Below are 23,118 nucleotides of genomic sequence, written 5' to 3'. Positions count from 1 at the left end.
TTTACTATTCAAAGTGCATCAGGATAGCAGAACTGAGTGCAGAACACAATGTTACAGCTACAGAGAAGGTGCAGAGAGAGAAATCAACATTAACATTTGAGAGATTCAAAATTTGATCACAGCGGGAAAGAAGCTGTTCTTGAATCTATTTGTATGTGTATTCAAACTTTTATATCTTCTGCCTGACAGAAGAGGGTGGATGAGAATATAACACGGATGGGAGGGGTCTTTGATATATTGAATGCTTTCCTGAGGTAGTAGGAAGTATGGACGGAATCAGTGGATGAAAGGCTGGTTTGCACGATGGACTGGGCAGTGTTCATGACTCCGTTGGTTGTGGTATTGCTTAGCTCTGTCTATCTTTTGCTGCATTTGCTGTTTGGCATGCAGTTATCCTGCTTCGTAGGTTTGCCTGGTGCTGCTCCTGGTATCCCTTCTTGCATTCTCCATTGAACCAGGGTTAATCCCCTGTCTTGGTGGTAATAGTTAAGTGGGGGAATATGCCAGGCCTTTGGGCTGCAGATTGTGCTGGAGCACAATTCTGCTGCTGTTGATTGCCCACCATGCTTCATGTATGCCCAGTCTTGAGTTGCTGCATCTATTTGAAGTCTATCCAGTTTAGCACGGTGATAGTGCCACACAACAAGATACAGTGTATTCTCAATGTGAAGGTGGGACTTAGTCTCCACAAGGACTGTGCAATGTTGAGTCTTAGAGATACTATTATGGGCATATGCATCTGCAACCAGAAGAATGGTAAAGATGATGTCAAGTATGTTTTTCCCTCTTGTTGGTTCCCACACACCACCGCTAGACCCAGTCTAGCAGTTAAGCCCTTTAGGATCTGACCAGCTTGATCTGTAGCATTGCTGCCAAACCACACTCGATGGTGAACATTGAAATCCCCCAGCCAGAGTACGTTTTGCATCTTTGCTACCCTCTGTGCATCCTCCAAGCATTGCTCAACATTGAAGAGTACTGATTCATCAGCTGAGGAAGAACAGTACGTGGTTATCAGCAGGAGGTTTCCTTGCCCACATTTAACCTGAAGCCATGAGATGTCATGGACTCAGAGGGCAACTCCCGTCTGACTGTATATCACTATGCTGCCACCTCTGCTGCGTATGCTGGGACATTCTGTCAGGTACAATTCCAGAAGTATGACTGTCATGCTAGAGCTTTACTGGATTGTGATATGGCTGCCCCTGATTTTTGTGGACTTCGCAAGGTCGACAGGGCTGGCTAGGGAATTAAGTCACTGACTGTATATTGTGTGTTAGTCTTTCTGAGGTTAAACCCAGATTAGGCTGGTAGATTCTGTTCCTTGAAATACCCAAGTGCTCACCCACAAGTTAGCAGTTCCACAGCTGGCCATTGTTAGGTATGAGCACCTCATTCCAGCTTGTTCGTAAAGTAGCAATTTGATCAGTTCACTGGACACCTGTTACACACAGTATTTTAACGTAATCTTGCAATGTATCTTCAATCCAGTTTTCAAAAGTAGGTGCTGCAAAGGTTGCTTAGCAGGAAGTTCCCATTGTTCCATCTGCTTAAATCCTTTTTACGTAAACAAAGAACAGTAGAAATTACAACACAGAGATGCATAATTTCCTATCACCATGTCATTAGTAACTCTTCAACGTGAATGATCTACTGAAATTTTCCCTTTGGTGTCACCTCTTCTATTGATAATTTCTTTTTCTTAAGAAAAGTTTAATCTACCTATTTGGGCAAGTTACAACATTTTATGGGGCATGCGCAATTTGAACCTGGACTTCTGGCCCAGAGGTAAAGACATCACAATTTTGCCAGAAGACCCTGTTTTTCTCTTTAAGTAGTGACTTAGTTCGCTTCTCAATGATTATAATGTTGTCAGTTACGTTAGTGGATTGTTTTCCTTTCCTCAATTATTCTCTTGGAGCCTCTATGTGTCTCAGACATGTTTTCTAATTAAGACCCTAAAGTCATCAGATTCTTCTCACTGAGCAGTAGGTTTAAGTCTATTAAAGTCTTTACTAAGGTCTTTGAAAATACTGTATAGTCAGGTTTTCTATTGTGTTGTATCCCAAATTCACAGCAAATAATTACATGAAGGGGGAAAAGGCCAAGCAGGGAGACAGCATGGGAAAGGGAAATGAAGAACTAGTGATGCAAGAAAGATAATGGGATGGATTTTCCACAGTCCAGATAGTTGCTATGTGAACACAGATAGGAGATGCACATGGGGACCCATGAAATCCCCATCATAGCACACTCCAAAGGAATTGCATGGAAAATTGAATTTTCCACTGTGCAATCCTCTACACCCAGAACCCTCTGAAGGTCTCCATTTAAGTATGAAACTTAGGAGGGTTCGACAAAATGAAGTAAAATTGTTACTCGGGAAAAGTTAGATTATTAAATACATAGTCTTACCACTGAGTAACTATTCAACAGACCTAACGTTACCCCTCACAATCTATGAACAAAAACAAAAGTTGCTAGAAAAGCTCAGCAGGTCTGGCAGCATCTCTGGAGAAAAGTCAGAGTTAAAATTTTAGGTCCAGTGACCCTTCCTAACAATCTGTGTAAGATTGCCACTGTCTGGAAACTCTGGCCCATGAATTTCACCACAAATGTTTGTGGGTATTTGTAGGTATAGTAATGAATGTGTTGTTTTGAATGGTCTGTCCCCATTATAGGGTGGAAGAGAATAGGGTAGAGTGGGACATATTTTGTATCTGCAGTAAGAGGAGGTCTCTTCCATTGAAAAAATGTGAAGGCCACTATTCTCTTTGAATTTTAAAAAATGGTATGTTTGTGAATTGCTACACTTTTAAATAAAACATTTTAGTCATTTCTTGTAACTAATATTGAAAGAGATGAAAATTTTTGGCAGCAGGGCTTATGATGCAAACTATGCAATTTGTATGTTTTTTAATATTCATTTATAAGTTTGTGTTTCTAGTTTTTGAGTTAGTGCTTTGTTTTCCATGTGTCTGAAGTCCATAGTTAATTTGTAAGTATTTCTGTAGCCATGATGGTTTACGTTGAAAGTGTTCTTGAAACCTGGCTTTAAACTGAGCGGATTTTGTGCACCACTAATTGACTTTCGTTTAGTTTAGATTATTTTGTGATGCAGCACAGAAAAGTGACCCTCAAGGTTTCTGAGAAACTTCTGTGACAGTTTTTTAAATCTTAAGACTCCTTCTCTCACTTTTTACTTTGAATGAAATAGACCCGTGAAATCCTTGGAATGGAACAGCCATATAGACCCATGCCCCTGCGAAAGGAAGGATATATAGTGAACTAGGTTTCCTTAGAGTGAGGAGTTAGTGTCGGTCCCAAATCAAAAATGTCGAGAGAAAACCCTGAAGAGGAGTAATTGAAGCTGAGTACTTGAAAGCAACAGCGTTTCGAATCTAAGTCTCATATTTCAGAGACAAGTTGACTAACATATGATATTTGGCTTAAAAAATCTGAAAAACGCAAAACAAATATTGAAAACTAGAGCAGACAAAAAGTCTAATGTTTAAAATTTTGTTGCAGAAGATCAGGTGTTATTGCCTTTTACTGGGGAACCATTAAAAGCAATGTTCACTATTCCTTATTGAATTAAGGAACTCAATGATGTGAATTGTATAGTGAATACTCTAGGAAGAAGAAAGAGTCAAGTGTGTTATATTAACATGTTTAAAATATATTATGATACAGATGATAGTCAGGAGAAACGTCAACTTTCCAACAATCAAATTGCAAAGCATGGAGGCTCCCAGAAGTTTAAATAACATCTGTCTTCTAGGAAGTTATCAAGAGCTCTTATAGAATTATAAATCAATTTGTAATAGTAGGCTAGGAAAATGGTTTTGGCTGCTCATATAGGTAGTGTATGACCTATAAAGCAACACCTGTACAGACTCAATCCAGAGAGATTACCTCACGTAAGGGAAGAAACGAAGTTTATGATGGACTATGACATTGTCAAATGAAGTTAAAGTAGCTGGAGCCCAAGCTAAAAAGGTCATAGGCTTCTGCATTGGATATCATAAAGTCAACATGGTTTATAAAAAAATTCATATCCTAGATCATGACTAGAGAATTGTTGAATGAATTGGATACACCTGGTTTGTCACAAAAAAAAATCAGCTTGCTAAAGAGGTACTGGCAAGTTATTTAAATTGAGAGCACTGAAGAAACCCAGGCTTTTGTACCACTGGATGAACTTTCAGTGCAAGGTCATTAAGTTTTTGGAATGAAAAATGCATCAGCACTGTTTCACTTGTTAACGAATAAAATAACGTCTGACTCCTCAGCCCCTGTTCTCCATCTACAAGGCGCAAGTCAGGGGTATGGTAGAACACTCCCCACTTGCCTTGATTAGGCAGCTCAAAATTCAAGAAGCTTGACACCATCCAGGCCAAATCAGCCCATTTGATTGAAAGCATATCTGCAAACATTACCTCTGCCAGTGACTCTCAGTAGAAGCAGTGTATATCTTTTACAAGTTGCACTGCAGAAATTCACCAAGGCTCTATAGACAGCATATTATAAACCCACGGCCACTACAATGAAGAAAGACAAGGCAGCAGTGAACACCACCACCTGCAAGTTCTCAGAAGCGTTCACCATCCTGATTTGGAAATATAGCGCCATTCCTTCAATGTTTCTGAGTCAAAATCCAGCGGCTCCAGGCATTATGGGTCTACCTAAAGTAAATGGATTATAGCAATTTAAGACAGCTCACCACCACCTTTTCAAGGGGAATTAGCGATGGGCAATAAATCCCAGCTGGTGACACCAACATCTCATGAATAATTTTTTTTAACTAAGAATTTGGTCATTTTACTGTTCACATTGATGATTTGATTATTTTTAGCTAAACCTAGGAAAAACACTTGCACCGTTTGACTGAACTGTTTGGCTACAAAAAGACAATGTTTTTAAATTTGGCCATGAGTGAATTTGCCAATGCCAAAGTCACTTATTTGTCATATGATGGGACAAGGCTACATAGCATCCATACAAGCAAAAATACTGGCTATTTTGGATTTTTCCATGTCCAAGGTGAAACATGAAATTTTATGTTACTTTAGCATGAGTAGTTTCTTTTGCAAGTTTGTTCCAAACATTTTCATTGTCATTGACCTTTAATAAACACATTGAAAAGGGACAGAAGAGTTGAATGGGTGTGTGTTAATTGCCTTTGTAAACTTGAATTTTGGCACCGATCCTAGCTATATCATATTAAGCAGAGCCATTCAAACTGGCTGTCGATGTCAGTGACATCAATGTAGCGGCTATTTAATTGTAAAAGGATAAAATGGGGATTAAATGTCCTGTCAGGGGCCAGGAGCAGGCCGGTGGGGCTAATTTAGTTTGGGATTATGATCAGTAAGGACTGGTTTCCATTCTATGTTCAAGGTTTGTTCGACCACATCATTTACAAATACATACTATGAGTTACCTGGATAAGATTGTGTTACTTATGTGGATCATAATGCTTTTTTTTTAGAAATACTTTGTGACAAGAACTTAACAATTATTTTGATGGAGCTTAATTCTTCAATTTTATAATTTGAAAATCGTACCTGTGCCTGGAAAAGAAAATGTTTCAGCAGATGCTTTATTGAGAATGCACATGCCATTGACTGTGATGTGTAAAATGATTGATTACACACTGAGTCACAGAGCAATGTTAGCACATAATTAGAATTTGCATGTTGTGGAATTAATGGTAAGATAATTTCTGGTTAGTAATGAAGGTGCCTTTGAAGATCAATTTTCATTTACTTATTGCAGAAGATGTGATGTAAATTGTGGAATGATAGATTTAAAAATAATATTTGTTATAAGTGTAGGCTTCTGGTTTTTGAGTTAGTAACAGTGGGTTTTCAGGGGGACTGATGTTAATAATTAACTTGTAAGCTTTTCTGTAGCCACGGTGATTTATTTAAAAACAGTTCTTGAAATCTGACTTTAGGGAAAACGTGTACCACGACTGGGCTTTTATTTACTTTGGTATTTTTTGACGTAGTAATGTAAATAACGGGGCCTCAAGGTTTCTTCGAGAATTCTGAAGCATTTTTTGAGCTTAATGTTTTAAAATTAAGGCTTTTGTCTCAATTTTTATTTTGAGTGGAGTAGTCGACGACTTTTTACACCCGTGCTCCTGAGAAAGGTAGGATACATAGTGGACAAGGTTACCTTGGGGTGAGGAACTGCTGTCAGTCCCAGACCAGAAGTATTGGGATAAATCCCTGAAGAGATTACTTAGATCCGAGTACATTGAAGCTCAGAATATATTTTCAGGAAGAAGCTGTCTGGTTTGACTTTGAGTTGAAGTTGCAAATGACTTGTACCTGCCAAACTGTTAGATACAGGAATTGTGGTATGATTCCTCTACAAGTGCAGTTTGGGTACTGCACTAGGGTTTGTTTTAGGTACTGGACAAAAGTTGGTTTTCTTTCCACTTATAAAAGTGTGTTTTGGGATTAATGGGATTATACTTTTAAAGTGTGTTTAGAAATCTTTGAATTTGTATCATAAGTAACTGGTTTGGTTTATTCTTTTTTTTTATTTCTTTGGTTAAGATGCTTCTGTTTTAGTAAGCAAATTCTGAAGCACAGCTAGCCCACATTTCAGTAAGACCCTACTTAGTTAAAATCAAAACAAATCAAAATGTGATCGATCATGCCAGGTTCCCGGCTAGGATCTGACTTGTATCATATCAATTTAAAATGATTGTGGACGGCACGGTGGCACAGTGGTTAGCACTGCTGCCTCATAGCGCCAGGGACCTGGGTTCGATTCCAGCCTCGGGCGACTGTCTGTGTGGAGTTTGCAAATTCTCCCCGTGTCTGCGTGGGTTTCCTCTGGGTGCTCCGATTTCCTCCCACAGTCCAAGGATGTGCAGGTTAGGTGGATTGGCCATGCTAAATTGCCCGTAGTGTTCAGGGAGGTGTAGATTAGGTGGGTTATAGGGCGATGGGTCTGGGTGGGATGCTCAGGTTCGATGTAGACTTGTTGGGCCAAAGGGTCTGTTTCCACACTGTAGGGATTCTATGATTCTATGATTCCAGGATGAATAGATCACTGTGTTTATCTTTTCTGCTTTCAGTGGTTCCCATTTCAGTTGTTTCTAATTCTCTTTTATACTTTCTCTACTCCAAAATCGAGATGTCGGACATGTCTCAGTGGGTAACCCCGTCAGAAGGACACATCTCGCAATGCACTGTGTAACAACGTACTGTCAGATAAAGCATTAAACCGAGGTTTCATCTGTCTCCTCGGTTGACCACAGGAGATTTCGTTATATTATTCAAAGAAAAGCCAGGAGTTTTCTCCACTATTTAACAACATTTATCCTTTTAAGTAGCTCAAAGCAGATTATCTGAGTCCTTCCTGTGCACAGATTCACTTTCATGTTTACTATTACAGCAGGGACTAGATTTCAAAAGTACTTCATTGGCTGTAAAACACATGGGACATTGAAGTTGTAAAGAGTGCTCAGGAAACATTTAAGTTTATTCTTCAGTTATAGGGTCATAAAGTCATACAGCTCAAAAACAGACCCTTTGGTTCAGCCAGTCCATGCTGATCATAATCCCGATCTGGAGGTGCCTGTGTTGGACTGGGGTGGACAAAGTTAGAAGTCACAGTTAGATAGTCCAACAGGTTTATTTGAAATCACAAGCTTTTGGACCATAGCCCCTTCGACAGGTGATATGAGAGAGAAGCACACTGGCACACAAATTATAGGCAGAGAGATCAAAAGAACGTACAAATGATGTGAGTAGACTATCAGATAATAAGCCTCTGCAGGTGATCAAAAGTGTCAGATGTGACTAAAGTGTCAACAGCTGAATAACGAGCAAAGGGATGACCTATAATCTGATTAAATGAGGCAGAGATATAGTTACCAAAAAATTAAAAATAAAGTGATGCTGGAGACAAACCAAATGAATGGAATAACGTGATAGGTATAAGAGTCGCACGTTGAGGATCTAACCAAAGTAATAAGTAATCCAAAACTGTACAAACTAATTAAGGAAGAGAGATCATAACAATTGATCCAGGTGATGGTGTTAAAACAGGACAGTAAGGAAGATTTTACAGATACAGAACAGTGCGGTGGCGTCACATGTAATGTGACATGAACCCAAGATCCTGGTTGAGGCCGTCTTCCCAGGTATGGAACTTGGTTATCAGTTTCCGCTCAGTGATTCTGCATTGCTGTGTATCTCAGAGTGCTTACCTGAAGATCGGAGGCAGAATGTCCTCGACTGCTGAAGTGTTCCCTGACTGGGAGGGACCATTCCTAGCTAGCGATTGTTGTGTGGTGTCCATTTATCCGTAGTTGCAGCAAGATTTCTTTGCTGTGCAGGACCTCCGACCAACGCAATCCAGCAGGTACACGGATGTTTTCTTCCCTGGGATTCATGGCGATTAATCACTGAAATGACTACTTAGCAATATCAATAAATTTCATCCCACCATCAGACTTAGCCTGGACTACTCTTCAGAATCAGTCTCGTTCTTGGGGGGACACATCTCCATTAAGGACAAACACCTCAGTACCTCACTCTGCTGCAAACTCATGAATAACCTAACGATGCTGCACTTCTCTAGCTTCCACCCGAAACATATTAAAGAAACCGTCCCCTACTGACATGCCTTGCGCATACACAGGATCTTCTCAGATGAGGAGGAATGCAACGGGCACCTAAAGATTTTGAAGGATGCCCCACCATAAGAATGAAATATGATGCTCAACTCATCAATTGCCAGTTCCGACGTGCCACAACGAGAAACCACAACAACCTGCTCAAAAGACGACAGGCACAGGATATGACTAATAGAGTAACTTTCGTCGTCCAGTACTTCCCCCAGAGCAGAGACTATGCCATGTTCTTCACGTCCTTCAACATGTCATCGATGATGACGAGCATCTTGCCAAGATCATTCCTACACCTCCACCTCTCGCCTTCAAGCAACTGCCAAACCTTAAACAGACCATCATTCACAGCAAACTACCCAGCCTTCAGGACAACACCCCACAACCCTGCAATGGCAACCTCTGCAAAGCATGTCAGATCATTGACATGGATGCTACCATCACACATGGGAGCACCACCCACCACGTACACGGCAGATACTGATGTGACTCAGTCAATATTATCTATCTCCTATGCTGCAGACAAGGATACCCTGAGGCCTGGTATATAGGCAAGACCATGCAGACGCTACGACAACGGATGAATGGACATCGTGCAACAATCGTCAGACAGGAATCGTCCCTCCTAGTCAGGGAACACTTTAGCAGTCGAGGACATTCAGCTTCCGATCTTTGGTTAAGCATCCTGCAAGGTGGCCTTCAAAATACACAGCAATGCAGAATCGCTGAGCAGAAACTGATAGCCAAGTTCCGTACCCATGGAGACAGTCTCTACTGTGGCCTTGGGTTCATGTCATGCTGCATGTGATCCCACCACACTGTTCTGTATCTGTAAAATCTTCCTGTACTGTCCTGTTTTAACACAATCACCTGGATAAATTATGATCTCTCTACCTTAATTAGTTCGTACAGTTTTGGATTACTTGTTATTTTGGTTAGATCCTCGACATGCGAATCTCATACCTATCATGTCATTCCAGTCATTTTTGGTTTATCGCCAGCACCACCTTATTTTTTAATTTGTGACTGTATCTCTGCCTTATTTAATTGGTAATAGGTCATCCCTTCACTTGTTATTCAGTTGACATTTTACTCGTACCGTCAGACACTTTTGATCACCAGCAGAAACTTAATTTTCGATATTTCACTCACACCATTTAATATGATAATTTGATCTCTCTGCCTATAAATTCTGTCTGTGTGCTGCTCTTCCACTTTGCCTGACAAAGGGGCTATGCTCCGAAAGCCTGTGATTTCAAATAAACCTGTTGGACTATAATCTGGTGTCATGTGACTTCTGATTTTGATTTGTAATCCCAACTAAACTAATCTAACCTGCCTGCACTTGGCCCATATCCCTCAACATTTTTATTCATGTACTTATCCAAATGTCTTTTAAATGTTGTAACTGTACCTGCATCCACCACTTCCTTTGGAAGTTCATTCCACACACGAACCTCTCACTGTAAGAAAGTGGCCTCTCGTGTCTTTTTTTAAATTTCTCACCTTAAAAATATGCTCCCTAGTCTTGAAACCCCCACCCTAAGGTAAAGACATGTGCCATTCACCTTATCCATACCCCTAATTTATTTTATAAACCTCTATAAGGTCACCCTTCTACCTCTTACCCTCCAGTGGAATAAGCTCCAGCTTATCCATCCTCTCCTTATAACTCAAACCCTCCATTCCTAGCAATATCCTGGGTAAATCTTTTCTGCACCTTCTCCAGCTTAACAATATCCTTCCTATAACAGTACGACCAGAACTGGACAGAGTACTCTAGAAGAGGCCTCACCAATGTTCTGTACAACCTTATCATGACATCCCAACTCCTGTACTCTTCAGGTCTGAGCAATGAAGGCAAGTGTGCTAAACACCTTAACCACCCTGTCGACATGTGATGCAAACTTCAAAGAATTATGTGCCTGAACTCCCAGATCTCTGTTCTGTAAAACTACTTTAATTGTCTAAGGCCTGCCCTTGTTTTTTTTTGCAAAATGCAATACCTTGCATTTATCCAAGTTACCACCTTCTGCCACTTCCTGACTCAATTGATCAAGACTCTTCCAAGAATGATATTCACTGACCTCGTGTTCAGTGTCATCTTCAATGTGATGGTTCTCTACTTCTTGACAGTGAGCGACAACAAATTGAGGGCTGTGTTGGTTTGTACAGCATCAATTCAGAATTGTTATACAATGTAATAAGTGCGCTGGCTTTGAAGATTTCAATTTCTGGTGGTTTAGTTTCAAGTTAGCACATTGTACTCATGTAATGTGTAATGTATAATGTATAATGTAGACCATTGCTGATTTAATACCCTAAAAAGACATTACTTGAAGCTAACCCGAGCTGATTAATAGGTAATTAATAGATCTTAAATGTCGCCCCTCAGAATTTGCAAAGATCCCACTTTGCAAGTAGAAGCCAACATAAGTTGAATAATGACTATTAAGGTTGAAATTGAAATCAGAGCAGAAATGCTTGCACGGTTGCCATTAAACTTAATTGGTCTGGCGTCACAAATGGACAAATTCAAGTCCCACACTGTACAGAGACAACAAGGTGCAGGGCTGGATGAACACAGCAGGCCAAGCAGCATCATAGGAGCAGAGAGGCTGACGTTTCGGGCCTAGACCCTTCATCAGAAAAGGGGGAGGGGAAGGGGGTTCTGAAATAAATAGGGAGAGAGTGGGAGAGATCCCCTGAGGTTTGTCCGGAGGGAGGAGGGTAACTTCTTCAGGCTAGGCATCCTTCGAAGAGGCTTTGCAGTGGGGTTAAAACAAGTTGAGTATCCTTTAACTAATCATTCAAAAATGGAAATGACCTAAAACCTGAAGATTTTTTTTCAAATGCAGCTTCATCTCAATTTGTGTCAGGGTTAGGCTAATCACTGTCAATGGCATGAGGGTTGATCACTGTCAGGGGTTGGAGGCAGTGATCACTGTCTGCTTTGGGAAGGTTAGTTGAGTTTTCATTGCTGATTTTCTCATGTACATACCGAGTTTCAAATAAAAATGAATAAGCTTTCAGGTTCTCTCCATGCGACATATGTGCAAAATATTCAATCTGTTGAAATCCGCAGTCCATCCTGTAATATTTTTTCGATGTTACCTGGCAAAAAAAACTACGTCCGGAAAGCACCGACTATCCTTGATTTGAAAGTCACAATTATCTGAATTCCAATATATGATTAGTCCCAAGGTTTTCCCAAGGGTCTAAAACATTGAGGAATTAAAGTGGCATTTAATTAGTTGCTGCGTGTGGAACACTTTCCTAATGTTTATTTGTATCTTTCGAGCAAAAGTATATTTTCCTGTGGTATGTTTTGATGAACTGTTTTGATGAACTGTTTCCTATTCAATATGGAACTTTGTACAAATTATAGACCGAGGGTAATTGTTTTCTATACAAATGTATCAGTGAAACAAAATGATTTGTCTGCTATAAGAATAGCATCATGGAATTTATAACATGGAGGTAGGTCATTTGGGCCATTGTGCCTCAGCAGGCTCGCGGAGACTTTGGACTTTGTCCTGATTTCTCTGCTTGTTAAGTTTTTCAGTTCTTTATTTGATTCATTTTTATTGAAATAAGTGGCCTGGGTTGTTCTTCAGTGTTTCTGTTCGGGATGGGAAGCATTAAGAAAAGTCAGAACAAATAAAATAATTCCTTATTACTTTTGATGACTGTCTTAAATTTGGTTCTTCGTTTTATCAATTCAGAGTCAAATGGATGAGTTAATTTTACATTATCAGAACCGCTCACCATTTTCTGCACATCAGTAATCTACTCTTAACTATATAATTGGAAAATTTTTGCTAAATTACAGGATAACTTCATGCTCTAAATATAGAAACAGATCTTTTCCACTGATATTTTATGGACTACTATTTGCATTTCCACATGTTTACATAAGATTGAGATGATTGCATAGAAGGAGCCATTTGGTCTGTAACACCATTAACCAACTCTTTGAAAGAGCTGTCTAATTAGTTCCATTTCCCATGCTCTTTGTCCGTATCCCTGTATTTATCCAATTCCATTTAAATTGTTAGTATTGAATCGGTTCCATCATTATTTCAGACAGCATATTCCAGATCAAAACTCGGGTGTTCGTTTTTACCAAACAGCTTTTCCTTGTTTTTGCCTCCATTTTCTTTCTCAATCACCTAAGTCTGTGGAATGTCTAATAAAAGAAATTGACCTAGATTTTTAATTTTTTTTTGCTACCGCAGACGATTGCATAATATTGAGTAGGGTGCACTGTACCTATCGTGATACATATGGTACTGCAGTTATGTGGGGCAGAGTGCGTAGATAGAAAATCTTTGCCTGTCTCTTTCCATGATTCTGGGCGTCCAAGAGGCAGGTGATAACCTAGTGATATTATCCCGAGACTACTATTTCAGGGATGCTGGTAATGTTTTGGCAACTTGGGTTCTAATCCCGCCATGGCAGATGGTGAAATTTGAATTCATTGAAAGTCTGGAGTTAAGAGTCTGAAGATGACCATGAAGCCATTGTCAATCGTTGGAAAAACTCATCTGGTTATTCACGTCCTTCAGAAGAGGAAACTGCTGTCCTTACCTAGTCTGGCCTACATGTGACTTCAGACCCATAGCAAAGTGGTTGACTCTTAACTGCTCTCTAGGCAATTAGGGATGGGTAATAAATACTGTTAATGAATTTAAAAAAAACTGGCCCACAAAACACCAGTATCAGTTTAGGAATTTATGTAAACATTTATTTTATTTTTTTGTAACAGTGTAGAATTGAATCTATTCTTGGTAGACAATTATCTGTAATTAATGTAAGTTATCATAAATGTTCAGTCTACGGGTTAAAAATTCTTCCACCTGTGCCAAGCATTAAAGGAAATAGCAATGGAATTTTTTTTAATGAGAATTGTTTTATTTTCAGGATTCTTAACCGGTTTGCTTCATTTTGCAGTGCTCCTTCACGCACCCCAAAGCTTGGGACTGCACGGATTAATAAAATGAGCCTGCACGCAGCTGCTGGTTATGAGCGGTCACGTGATCGGCGCAGGTCAAGTGACCGTTCTCGTGACTCATCACATGAAAGGACAGAAGGACAGCTTACTCCATGTATTAGGAATGTAACTTCACCAACTAGACAGCATCATGGTGGTGAGTTGGCTTTTTTCTCTTCTGCTTCCGCAATTTCTCTGATTCTGAGAACTCCTTAGCACGTTGTCCCTTAACCCAAAACCTGTAAAAGTCTGACTTCTGAGATAAAATTTTTGGTCAGAAAGTATGTGGTCAATTTGTAAACGAGTAATATTTTTGAGAAGTTGAGTTCCAACTTCTAATATATCAGCTGGTTGCAGAGTCGCCAGGTTGGAGACTGTTCCCATCAACCTCACAACCAAAATTAATGCTAAAGGAGCTTGAAAGTATTTCTGCTATTGAACTTGTATTTAAAATTATGAAATCTTTGTCTTCTGTCTCACTAAGAATTGTTTATCTTCTTAAAACTAGTATTCCATCTGTGGGCTGGCTTTGAAATCTGCAAAGCTTAAATTTTTTTCTTCTTTCAGATCAAGGATTCTAATAGCTTGGGGAAAAATGGAGTCCATTCTGGTTATTTTCAGTGACTTTTTTTTTGTCTCTCCTCTTAACTTAAAGTCTCCAACCTCGGGAACATCCTTACTTTTTGAAACAGGAGTTGCATCCGTATCACATTGTAGACTCTGTGGCACGCCTTCTCCCATATCTAGCGTTCGGGTCTTAATGGTCATGGAATGTGCTAACCTGGGATTGTGCATTGCTGATCCACCCAGCTGATCCTGGGCTGAGAGGTGCAGGAGCTACCTTACCCTTGTCTACATGTCAGTCCACTCTCTCAATCACTTCAATCTGGTTTGCTTCCTTGCAGTATGAGTCTATAACTCTGTAGCCTGTATTCCAACTGTAGCCAAATGCTTGTGTTTCCTCTGCGCATTTCTTCTGCGTGTTTCCTCTTAGGCATCTGCTTAAGTTGTGTAGAGAGCTGCTTCCTACATCTCACTTTCTCTCTACCTCCCATATACGAGTCTGTCTCAGACTCTCTTGCATTCTCTCTCTGTCTCTCATACACCCTGTATGAGCATACAAGTTTAAGAGCTGTAGCAGGCCATTCAGCCCCTTGAGCCTGCTCTACCTTTTTTGTGTGGCTGACCCGATTGTCACCTGGCAACACATGATAATATTCTGTTACCATTCCTAATTGCATACTGTACCAGCATACTATCATTTTTGATTCATAGCCAGGGACACCTGTTTCCCTCTGCATCTCAAAGCTGTGTAATCTCATCATTTAAATAACATACTGCTTTTTTTTTCAAAATTTCACACTTTCTCACGTATTATATTTGCCACATCTTTTCCCTCTCACTTAACACATCAACATATTTTTGTAAGCACCTATATCCTCTTAGCCTAACTTATTTTCCCTTCCATTTTTGAATTGCCAGCAAATTTGGCGATTATTATCTTCCGTCCCTTCGCCTAAGTCATTTATATAAATTTTAAAAGTTTAAAATCCGAGTATCAATCGCTGCGGCACACCATTTGTTATGTTCTCCCAACTTGAAAGAACTGTGTACGTGTACACTCAGCCTTCTGCTAATCCGCCATTCTTCAGTCCATGCCGTTATGCTACCCTCAGCACTCCTCTGACTCCCACACGCTCGCTGTCTCTCTGCCTCCTGTGCACTCTCTCACTTAATGCTTCCCATACTTCTGTTCTTTGATATGTTGAATTCTCTCATTGCTACACAATTTTGTCAGTTCTGCGATGTCAATGACTTGCAGAGATTGCAACTTATGAACTTGGCATGTGCTGTTGCCTCCTGATGCTAGATTGTCATATTAGAGAATGATTGGTAACAAGGCACTGTGCACCGGTGAGGGACAGCACATCTCGAAGTGTGCAGGCACAAGATACTTCAATGATGTGCTGTTCTGTGATTCTATGAATAAGTTGAATTGAATCAGAGGCTGTAGACTTTGACAGTGAGCAGGTGGTAAGAAGGAATTTGGAATTTTTGGCAAATGGCAAGGTTGATGTTTGCATGAGATTGACTGACTGCTATTAAATATACATGCTAATTTACGGGATGTTTCTCATCTTCTGTAAATATAGTTGCAAAATACTTAGCTGTACAGCACAGAAACAGACCTTTGGTCCAACTAGTCCAAGCCAAACATAACCCCAACTAAACTAGTCCCACCTGCCTGCTCCTGGCCCATATCCCTCCAGATCTTTGCTAATCATCTGTTTATCGAAACGTCTTTTAAACATTGTACTTGTACCCACACTCGCTGCTTCCTCAGGAAGTTCATTTCACATGTGAACCACCCTCTGTGTAAAAATAAAAAAGTTGCCCCTCATGTCTTTTTTTTAAATCTCGCTCCTCTCACCTAGTCTTGAAATCCCCCATCTTAGGGAAAAGACAACTACCATTAACCCATTCTGTACCCCTCAATATTTTATAAACTTCTATGAAGTAGCCTCTCAACCTTTTAAGCCACAGTGAATGAAAGTGTCAGCCTTCCTTTATAACTCGAACCATCCATACCCAGCAACATCCTGACTTGTTCAAACTTGCTGTCATTTCCTTGTTTCCCATTGTTATTTGGCCAGCCTCGCCTTCTTAGGAACCGAGACTCACCTTTTATATTGTAGAAGCTTTTATCATCTATTTTTATATTTCTTGCTAGTTTTCTCTCCTACTCCAATTTCTCCTCTTGTTATTATTTTAGTTCTCCTTTGCTAGTTTCCAAAATTTTTCCCAGTTTTCTGCAGTATTGTACATCTTTTCGTTTTGATAGCATCCTGAACTTCCTGAATTAGTCACAGATCATGCACCCTTCTTGTAGAATCTTTATTTTGGAATCGAATATATATTTGAGAGTTACAAAAACCTCATTAAATTCCCACCACTACTTCTCCACTGTTTTGCTTTTTAACATAGGAACACCAAATTAGGAGCAAAAGCGGGCCATTCATCCCCTCGACCCGACTCTGCCATTCAGTGAGATAATTGCTGATCAGACTGCTGTGCCTTTCTGCCTATCTCCACTAACTTTTCACCCCTTTATCACCATCTGTTTATCTATCTGAGCCTTAAAAGTCTTCCTTTTTGAGGAAGAGCATCCCAAAGATGCTAAGCTCTCTGACAAAAATGTTTTTCTCAGCTGTCTCTAAAGGAGGTGACACCCCCCCACCTTCTCGAATCTCCCACGAGAGGCAATAAGTGTCCCTTAAAGACTTTTCAGGATGTTACATATTTTGCATCAGTTCTTCCCATTCCACTTTCGTCAACCCTGTCTTTGCACCTTTTGTAATTGTCTTTGGTTAAATTTAAGATTCTAGATTCAGATCCACATTTCTTATCTTCAACTTAAAGGTGAAATTCTATGATGTTATAATCAATCTTACCAAGAAGAGCCTTTACTGTGAAGTCACTAATTAATGTTACCTGATCACACCTTACAAGGTCCAAAATAGCTTATTTTCAGTTTGATCCAGAATGATTTGATCTAAGAAAATAGCTGACACATTGATGCGCTCTTGCAGGCTGCCTTTGCAATTTTATTTGTCCAATCAGTATGAAAATTAAACTTGCCTGTGATATTGCATCTCCTTTCTTAGAAGCCTGCATTATTTCTTGATGCATACACTACTGTTTTACAGTGTGGCTACTGTCTTGGGACTTGTGATATGTCTGCCAGTAACTACGTTCCTCTGCTATTTCGTAACTTTACCCAAACTGCATTGGCTGTTACATCGTACTGTTATTTTTGTTGTTCCGGTTAAAGAGCCTTCAATTCTGTCATTTTACCATAGTTCCCTACTCAGGCTTTATTTGCTGGCAGACATTTTTTTAATGCCTTTCTTATGAGACAGTGTTTATCATTGTCTGTATTGCTACTTGGACTATTGCTTTGATCTTTAAATAACACTCCAAATATCTTCTCATGTAGATCCCTCAACTCTCCACAGACACACACAGCACAAACCAAATATTGCCAGATGTGGTGCTGTTATCAGTTTGGTCATCCTCCCTGCAGCCTCTACTCTTGTTCACATAACTCCAACACTATTGAATCTGTTGGATAATTGCAAGGGCTGAGACTTCTTCAGGGCCTCCATACCTAACAATCACATACTGCTATTCCTATTGAATGATTGTTATAATGGGTACAATAAAGAAGCTAAAGATTTGTCCTGATGAGGTGTGAAGTTTGCAGATCAGCCATCTGAATACAACGTAGAAGGGATCAAGAAAGAAACAAGACCAGTTTCTAAGTTTATTTTTGGTTTCAGCCCATCCTCATATTATCTTAATATTAATTGAGAGAACAATATTTATTTCATACATGGGAGTTAAAATTTCAGGAAATACTGCTTGACAATACAAAACCTGACCTGGGAGTGCTGATTCTAACACAGTACTAATTTGGAAAAATGTGCTGTATGTTTACTGCTGGGTGACCATCACCTTGAGTATCAAAAAACCATGAATTTGCCTGTGTTCCTTAACAGTTTGTATTAAATCTAAGCGCTGAATCTTGATAAGAGCAGAGCAGAGGCTGGCTGCTTTTCCTACAGTGCTTCTATTGTGTAAGGCTTGACTTAAAAATTGAATTAGCAATGACCTTGAATCAAGATCACTGTATAGCAACTTGTCAAAAAGCTAATTGGGGTAGGGGAAAGGAATCAGGGACAAGAATTAAAACATGTAATGATGATGAATGTAAAAGTGTGGATTTGGTTGCCTTTATGGTATGTAATATTTTTTGTGGTTTGAAGAGAGTGCAGATGTTGTGGTTATTTTTGGTTCCTGAAGCCTATCAATCTAAAATAAATATGATTGGTCTTCACAAAGCTGGTGCTGTAACTAAAATATCAAGGGAATAATTGGAAGTAGTCACTAAGTTTTATGCAAATGTGCAATTAAAGACGGAAACTCTAAACTTGGAACCAAAGATTAACATTTGTCATTTGTCAATATGCAGAAGTCTAAAAGTTATAACTTTGGTATTTTAGAATTTTTGGCAAATATTTGTTTCAGCAGAAAATGGAGAAGCAAAGTTCATAAAATATGTGTAGTCTTCGAAATGCATCTTTAAAGGAAGAGCTTTTTGGAGCAGCTTGTGGTGGAGCCCACTAGGGAACAGGCAATACTGGATTTAGTGTTGTGCAATGAGGCAGACTTGATAAGGGAGCTTAAGGTGAAGGAACCCTTCTGAGGCAGTGATCACAATATGATTGAATTTACTCTGCAATTTGAGAGGGAGAAGATAGACTCAGAGGTAATTTTATTATAGCTAAGTAAAGGCAGCTACACAGGCATGAGGGAGGAGCTGGGCAGAATTGACTGGGAGAGGAGCCTAGCAGGAAAGACAGTGGAACAGCAATGGCAGGAGTTTCTGGGAGTAATTCAGGAGACACAACAAAAATCCATCCCTAGGAAAAAGACGCATGGTACAGGGACGATGAGGCAACCATGGCTGACTGCGGAAGTCAGGGATAGCATGAAAGCAAAAGAGAAAGCATATAATGTGGTAAACGGCAGTGGGAAATCAGAGGATTGGGAAGCTTACAAAGACCAACAGAGGGGCAACAAAAAAAAAAGGAGGGAGAAGATTAAATATGAGGGTAAGCTAGCCAGTAATATGAAGGAGGACTGTAAGAGTTTCTTTAGATATATAAAGGGCTAAAGAGAGACAAAAGTGGACATTGGAACACTGGAAAATGATGCTGGGGATCAAAGAAATGGCTGAGGAACTGACTAATTACTTTGTGTCAATCTTCATGGTGGAAGACACAAGTAATCTCCCAAAGATTCAAGAGAGTCAGGGGGCAGAGCTGAGTATGGCGGCCATTACCAAGGAGAAGGTGCTAGAAAAACTGAGTGGCCTGAAGATGGATAAATCACGAGGATCACATAGAATATACTCCAGAGTTCTGAAGGAGATAGCTGAAGATATAGTGGAGGTGTTAGTGGTGATCTTTCAGGAATCACTAGATTCAGAAGAGGACTGGAAAATCACTAATATGACACCCCTGTTTAAAAAGGGAATAAGGCAAAAGGCTGAAAGTTACAGGCCGATTAGCTTAACCCCGGTCGTGGATAAGAGTCCAATGTGAAGGATGAGATTCCTTAAAACTTGTAAGTGCATGGTAAAATAAGGCAAAGTCAGCACGCTTCAAGGGGAGGTCATGCCTGACAAATCTGTTAGATTTCTTTGAGGAAATAAAGAGCAGGTTAGAGCAAGGAGAGCCAATAGATGTTATCTACCTGGACTTCAAAAGGCCTTCGACAAGGTGCTGCACAGGAGGCTGCAGAGTTAGACAGGGCCCTTGAAGCGTGCTGACTTTGCCTTATTTTACCATGCACTTACAAGTTTTAAGGAATCTCATCCTTCACATTGGACTCTTATCCACGACCGGGGTTAGGCTAATCGGCCTGTAACTTTCAGCCTTTTGCCTTATTCCCTTTTTAAACAGGGGTGTCATATTAGTGATTTTCCAGTCCTCTTCTGAATCTAGTTAGAGGCAGGTACTAGCATGGATAGAAGATTGGCTGTCTGGCAGAAAGCAGAGAGTGAGCTTAAAAGAGTCTTTCTCAGGATGGCAGCTGGTGAAAAGTGGTGTTCCACAAGGATCAGTGCTGGGATCACAACTTTTCACTTTATACATTAATGATCTAGAAGAAGGAACTGAGGGCATTCTGGCTAAGTTTGCAGATGACACAAAGATAAGTAGAGGGACAGGTAGTATTGAGGATGTGGGTAGGCTGTGGAAGGATTTGGACAGGTTAGAAGAGTTGGCAAAGAAGTGCTAGATGGAGTACGACATGGGAAAGTGTGAGGTCATGCACTTTGGTAAGAAGAATCAAAGTAAGGACTATTTTCTAAATGGGGATAAAATTCAAGTCTGAAGTGCAAAGAGACTTGGGAGTTCAAGTCCAGGATTCTCTGAAGGTAAATTTGCAGGTTGAGTCAGTAGTTAGGAAGGCAAATGCAACTTTGTCATTTATTTTGAGACGATATGAATATAAAAGCAGGGATGTAGTTCTGAGGCTCTATATGGCTCTGGTCAGGCCACATTTGGAGTATTGTGTGCAGTTTTGGGCCCCATATCTCAGGAAAGATGTACTGGCCCTGGAGCGGGTTCAGAGGAGATTCACGAGAATGGTCCCAGGAATGAAAAATGAGGAATGTTTGAGGACCGTGGGTCTTACTTGGAGTTTAGAAGGATGAGGGGGGGATCTAATTGAAACTTATTGAATGGTCTGGACAGAGTGGATGTTGAGAAGACGTTTCCATTGGTAGGAGGGACTAGGAGCTGAGGGCACAGCCTTAGAGTAAAGGGAAGACCTTTTAGATTGGAGATAAGGAGAAACTTCTTCAGCCAGAGAGTGGTGAATCTGTGGAATTCACTGCCACAGAAGGCTGTGGATGCCTGGCCATGGAGTATATTTATGATGGAGATAGGTTCTTGATTGTCAAGGGGATCAAGGGTTACGGGCAGAATGGGGTTGAGAAACTTATCAGCCATGATTGAATGGTGGAGCAGACTCAATGGACCGAATGGCCTAATTTCTGCTCCTGTGTCTTATGGTCTTATGGTCTAAGAGTTGGCAAAGCTAAACCAGAAACCATTATCATGGGAGTTTAAGACAGCTACATTCGGTTGATCAAAATCAGTGCAATTTAATTGCTCCCCCTTCTTAAAAATGTGGCACTTTGGCCAATACAGTATCTATACTGACACTTCTCTGACGTACAGAGGGCGTTCTAAATTGCTGGAGGTGCATTTTTCTCTGAATGAGATACTAAACAGACTTTTATGCCTAACAAATGAGGATAAGGACTCTTCTTGGTGTCATGGGCAACCAATTCTCACAAAGGCCAGATTAATTATTATTTGTTGTCAGGGTGCCTTACTGGAATGATTTATTGTCATTACTAACTGAACCATGACCACACTTTACAAATTAATTTATTCTCTGCAAAGCACTTAAGATATCCTGCCGTGTGATAAAGTGCTACATAAATGCTGAGTTACTCTTTACTGGGCATTACGCTGAAGTTGCTAGCTGCTAATCTTCAGTTTCTCTTTGGGGGAGCAGCAGTATCCTCGCAGAATAATAGCCTATCTTGCAGCCTTTACTCTCTTCGCTGTCTGGTATTCTTGCTTCTGAATCAAAAGACTATGGGTTTAAGCCATGCTGCAAAGACTGTAAGCCACAGATAGGCTAATATGCAACACATACTCCTTTATCCATTGATGGGATGAGGGTGTTGCTAGCTAGGCAGCAGTTATTGCCCATCCTTAACTGCCCTCTAGATAATTAAGAGTCAACCACATTGCTGTGGGTCTGGAGTCACGTGTAGGTCAGACCGGGTAAGGATGGCAGTTTCCTTCCGTAAAGGACATTAGTGAACCAGATGGGTTTTTCCCAACGATCGACAATGGACTCATGGTCATCATTAGATTCTTAATTCCAGATATTTATTGAATTCAAATTTCACCATCTGCCGTGGCAGGATTCGAACCCGGGTCTCCAGAACGTTATCTGGGTCTCTGGATTAACAGCCCAGTGAAAATACCACCAGGCCATCGCCTCCCCTAATGCTGTACCATTTGAGGTGATGTCATTCAGTTAAATGAATCTTTCTGCTCTTTCATAACTGTAACAGATCCATGACACTCTTTGTCAAAAAACAATGGTGTTCTCCTGTCTCCCAACCAATATTTATTCCTCAACCTACATCATTAAAACATTAAGATAATGAAGTGAAGAGCTGGATGAACACAGCAGGCCGAGCAGGAAAGCTGACGTTTCGGGTCTGGACCTCCAGACCCGAGACATCAGCTTTCCTGCTGCTTGGCCTGCTGTGTTCATCCAGCTCTACACCTTGTTATCTCAGATTCTCCAGCATCGGCAGTTCCCACTATTTCTGAATCATCGTTAAAACATTGGTTGTCTGTATTTGGCTGCAAAACAGCACACTGCACTTAAGTTTGTAAAATATTTTGAGATGTCAAGAAAGGTAGGTTATGACTACAGATTTTCCCCCTTAACAGATTACGTGATGCCACTGTGCTGCTGCTGAAAAATATCTTTCTGATGAACTTCTGAAAATGGTGTGTTCTAAAGTGATGATGAATTAGTTTAACACTCTGCATGCATTAATGGCAGAGAAGGCTTGTGATACACAGCTATAAATATTGCCATATGGTGCAGACTGTTGAAGATGCTGTGATTACTAGTGCTGTCCCATCCCCACCCCTCACTGGCCCACTGTAATATAAAGGATTTTAGAGTATTTTCTAGGTCTCCTAGCTCCTTAGTTTCCTCAGCTGGGATCTGCTGTTATGCAACTTTGTCAGTAAGAACAAGCCAATGTAACTAGATTCACTTATTCCTAAGAGGCTCACTCTTG

General features: G+C 40.3%; 1 protein-coding gene across 1 annotated transcript in view; it reads left to right on the top strand.

The window, feature by feature from the left end:
- The window catches only part of btbd10b (BTB (POZ) domain containing 10b), a 58,093-nt gene that overhangs the window by 7,437 nt on the left and 27,538 nt on the right, over window positions 1-23,118 (top strand). Inside the window, exon 2 of the mRNA XM_048606843.1 lies at window positions 13,607-13,803. Coding sequence (XP_048462800.1) covers window positions 13,653-13,803 — 151 coding nt within the window. The 5' untranslated portion in view covers window positions 13,607-13,652. The remainder of the gene's footprint in view (window positions 1-13,606; window positions 13,804-23,118) is intronic.

The sequence above is a fragment of the Rhincodon typus genome, chromosome 17 (genome assembly GCF_021869965.1).
Source record: "Rhincodon typus isolate 14 chromosome 17, sRhiTyp1.1, whole genome shotgun sequence".
In the NCBI taxonomy this organism is placed as follows: domain Eukaryota; kingdom Metazoa; phylum Chordata; class Chondrichthyes; order Orectolobiformes; family Rhincodontidae; genus Rhincodon; species Rhincodon typus.
Note: the sequence above shows the minus strand (reverse complement) of the source record. Positions and strands in the feature narration are given on the sequence as shown.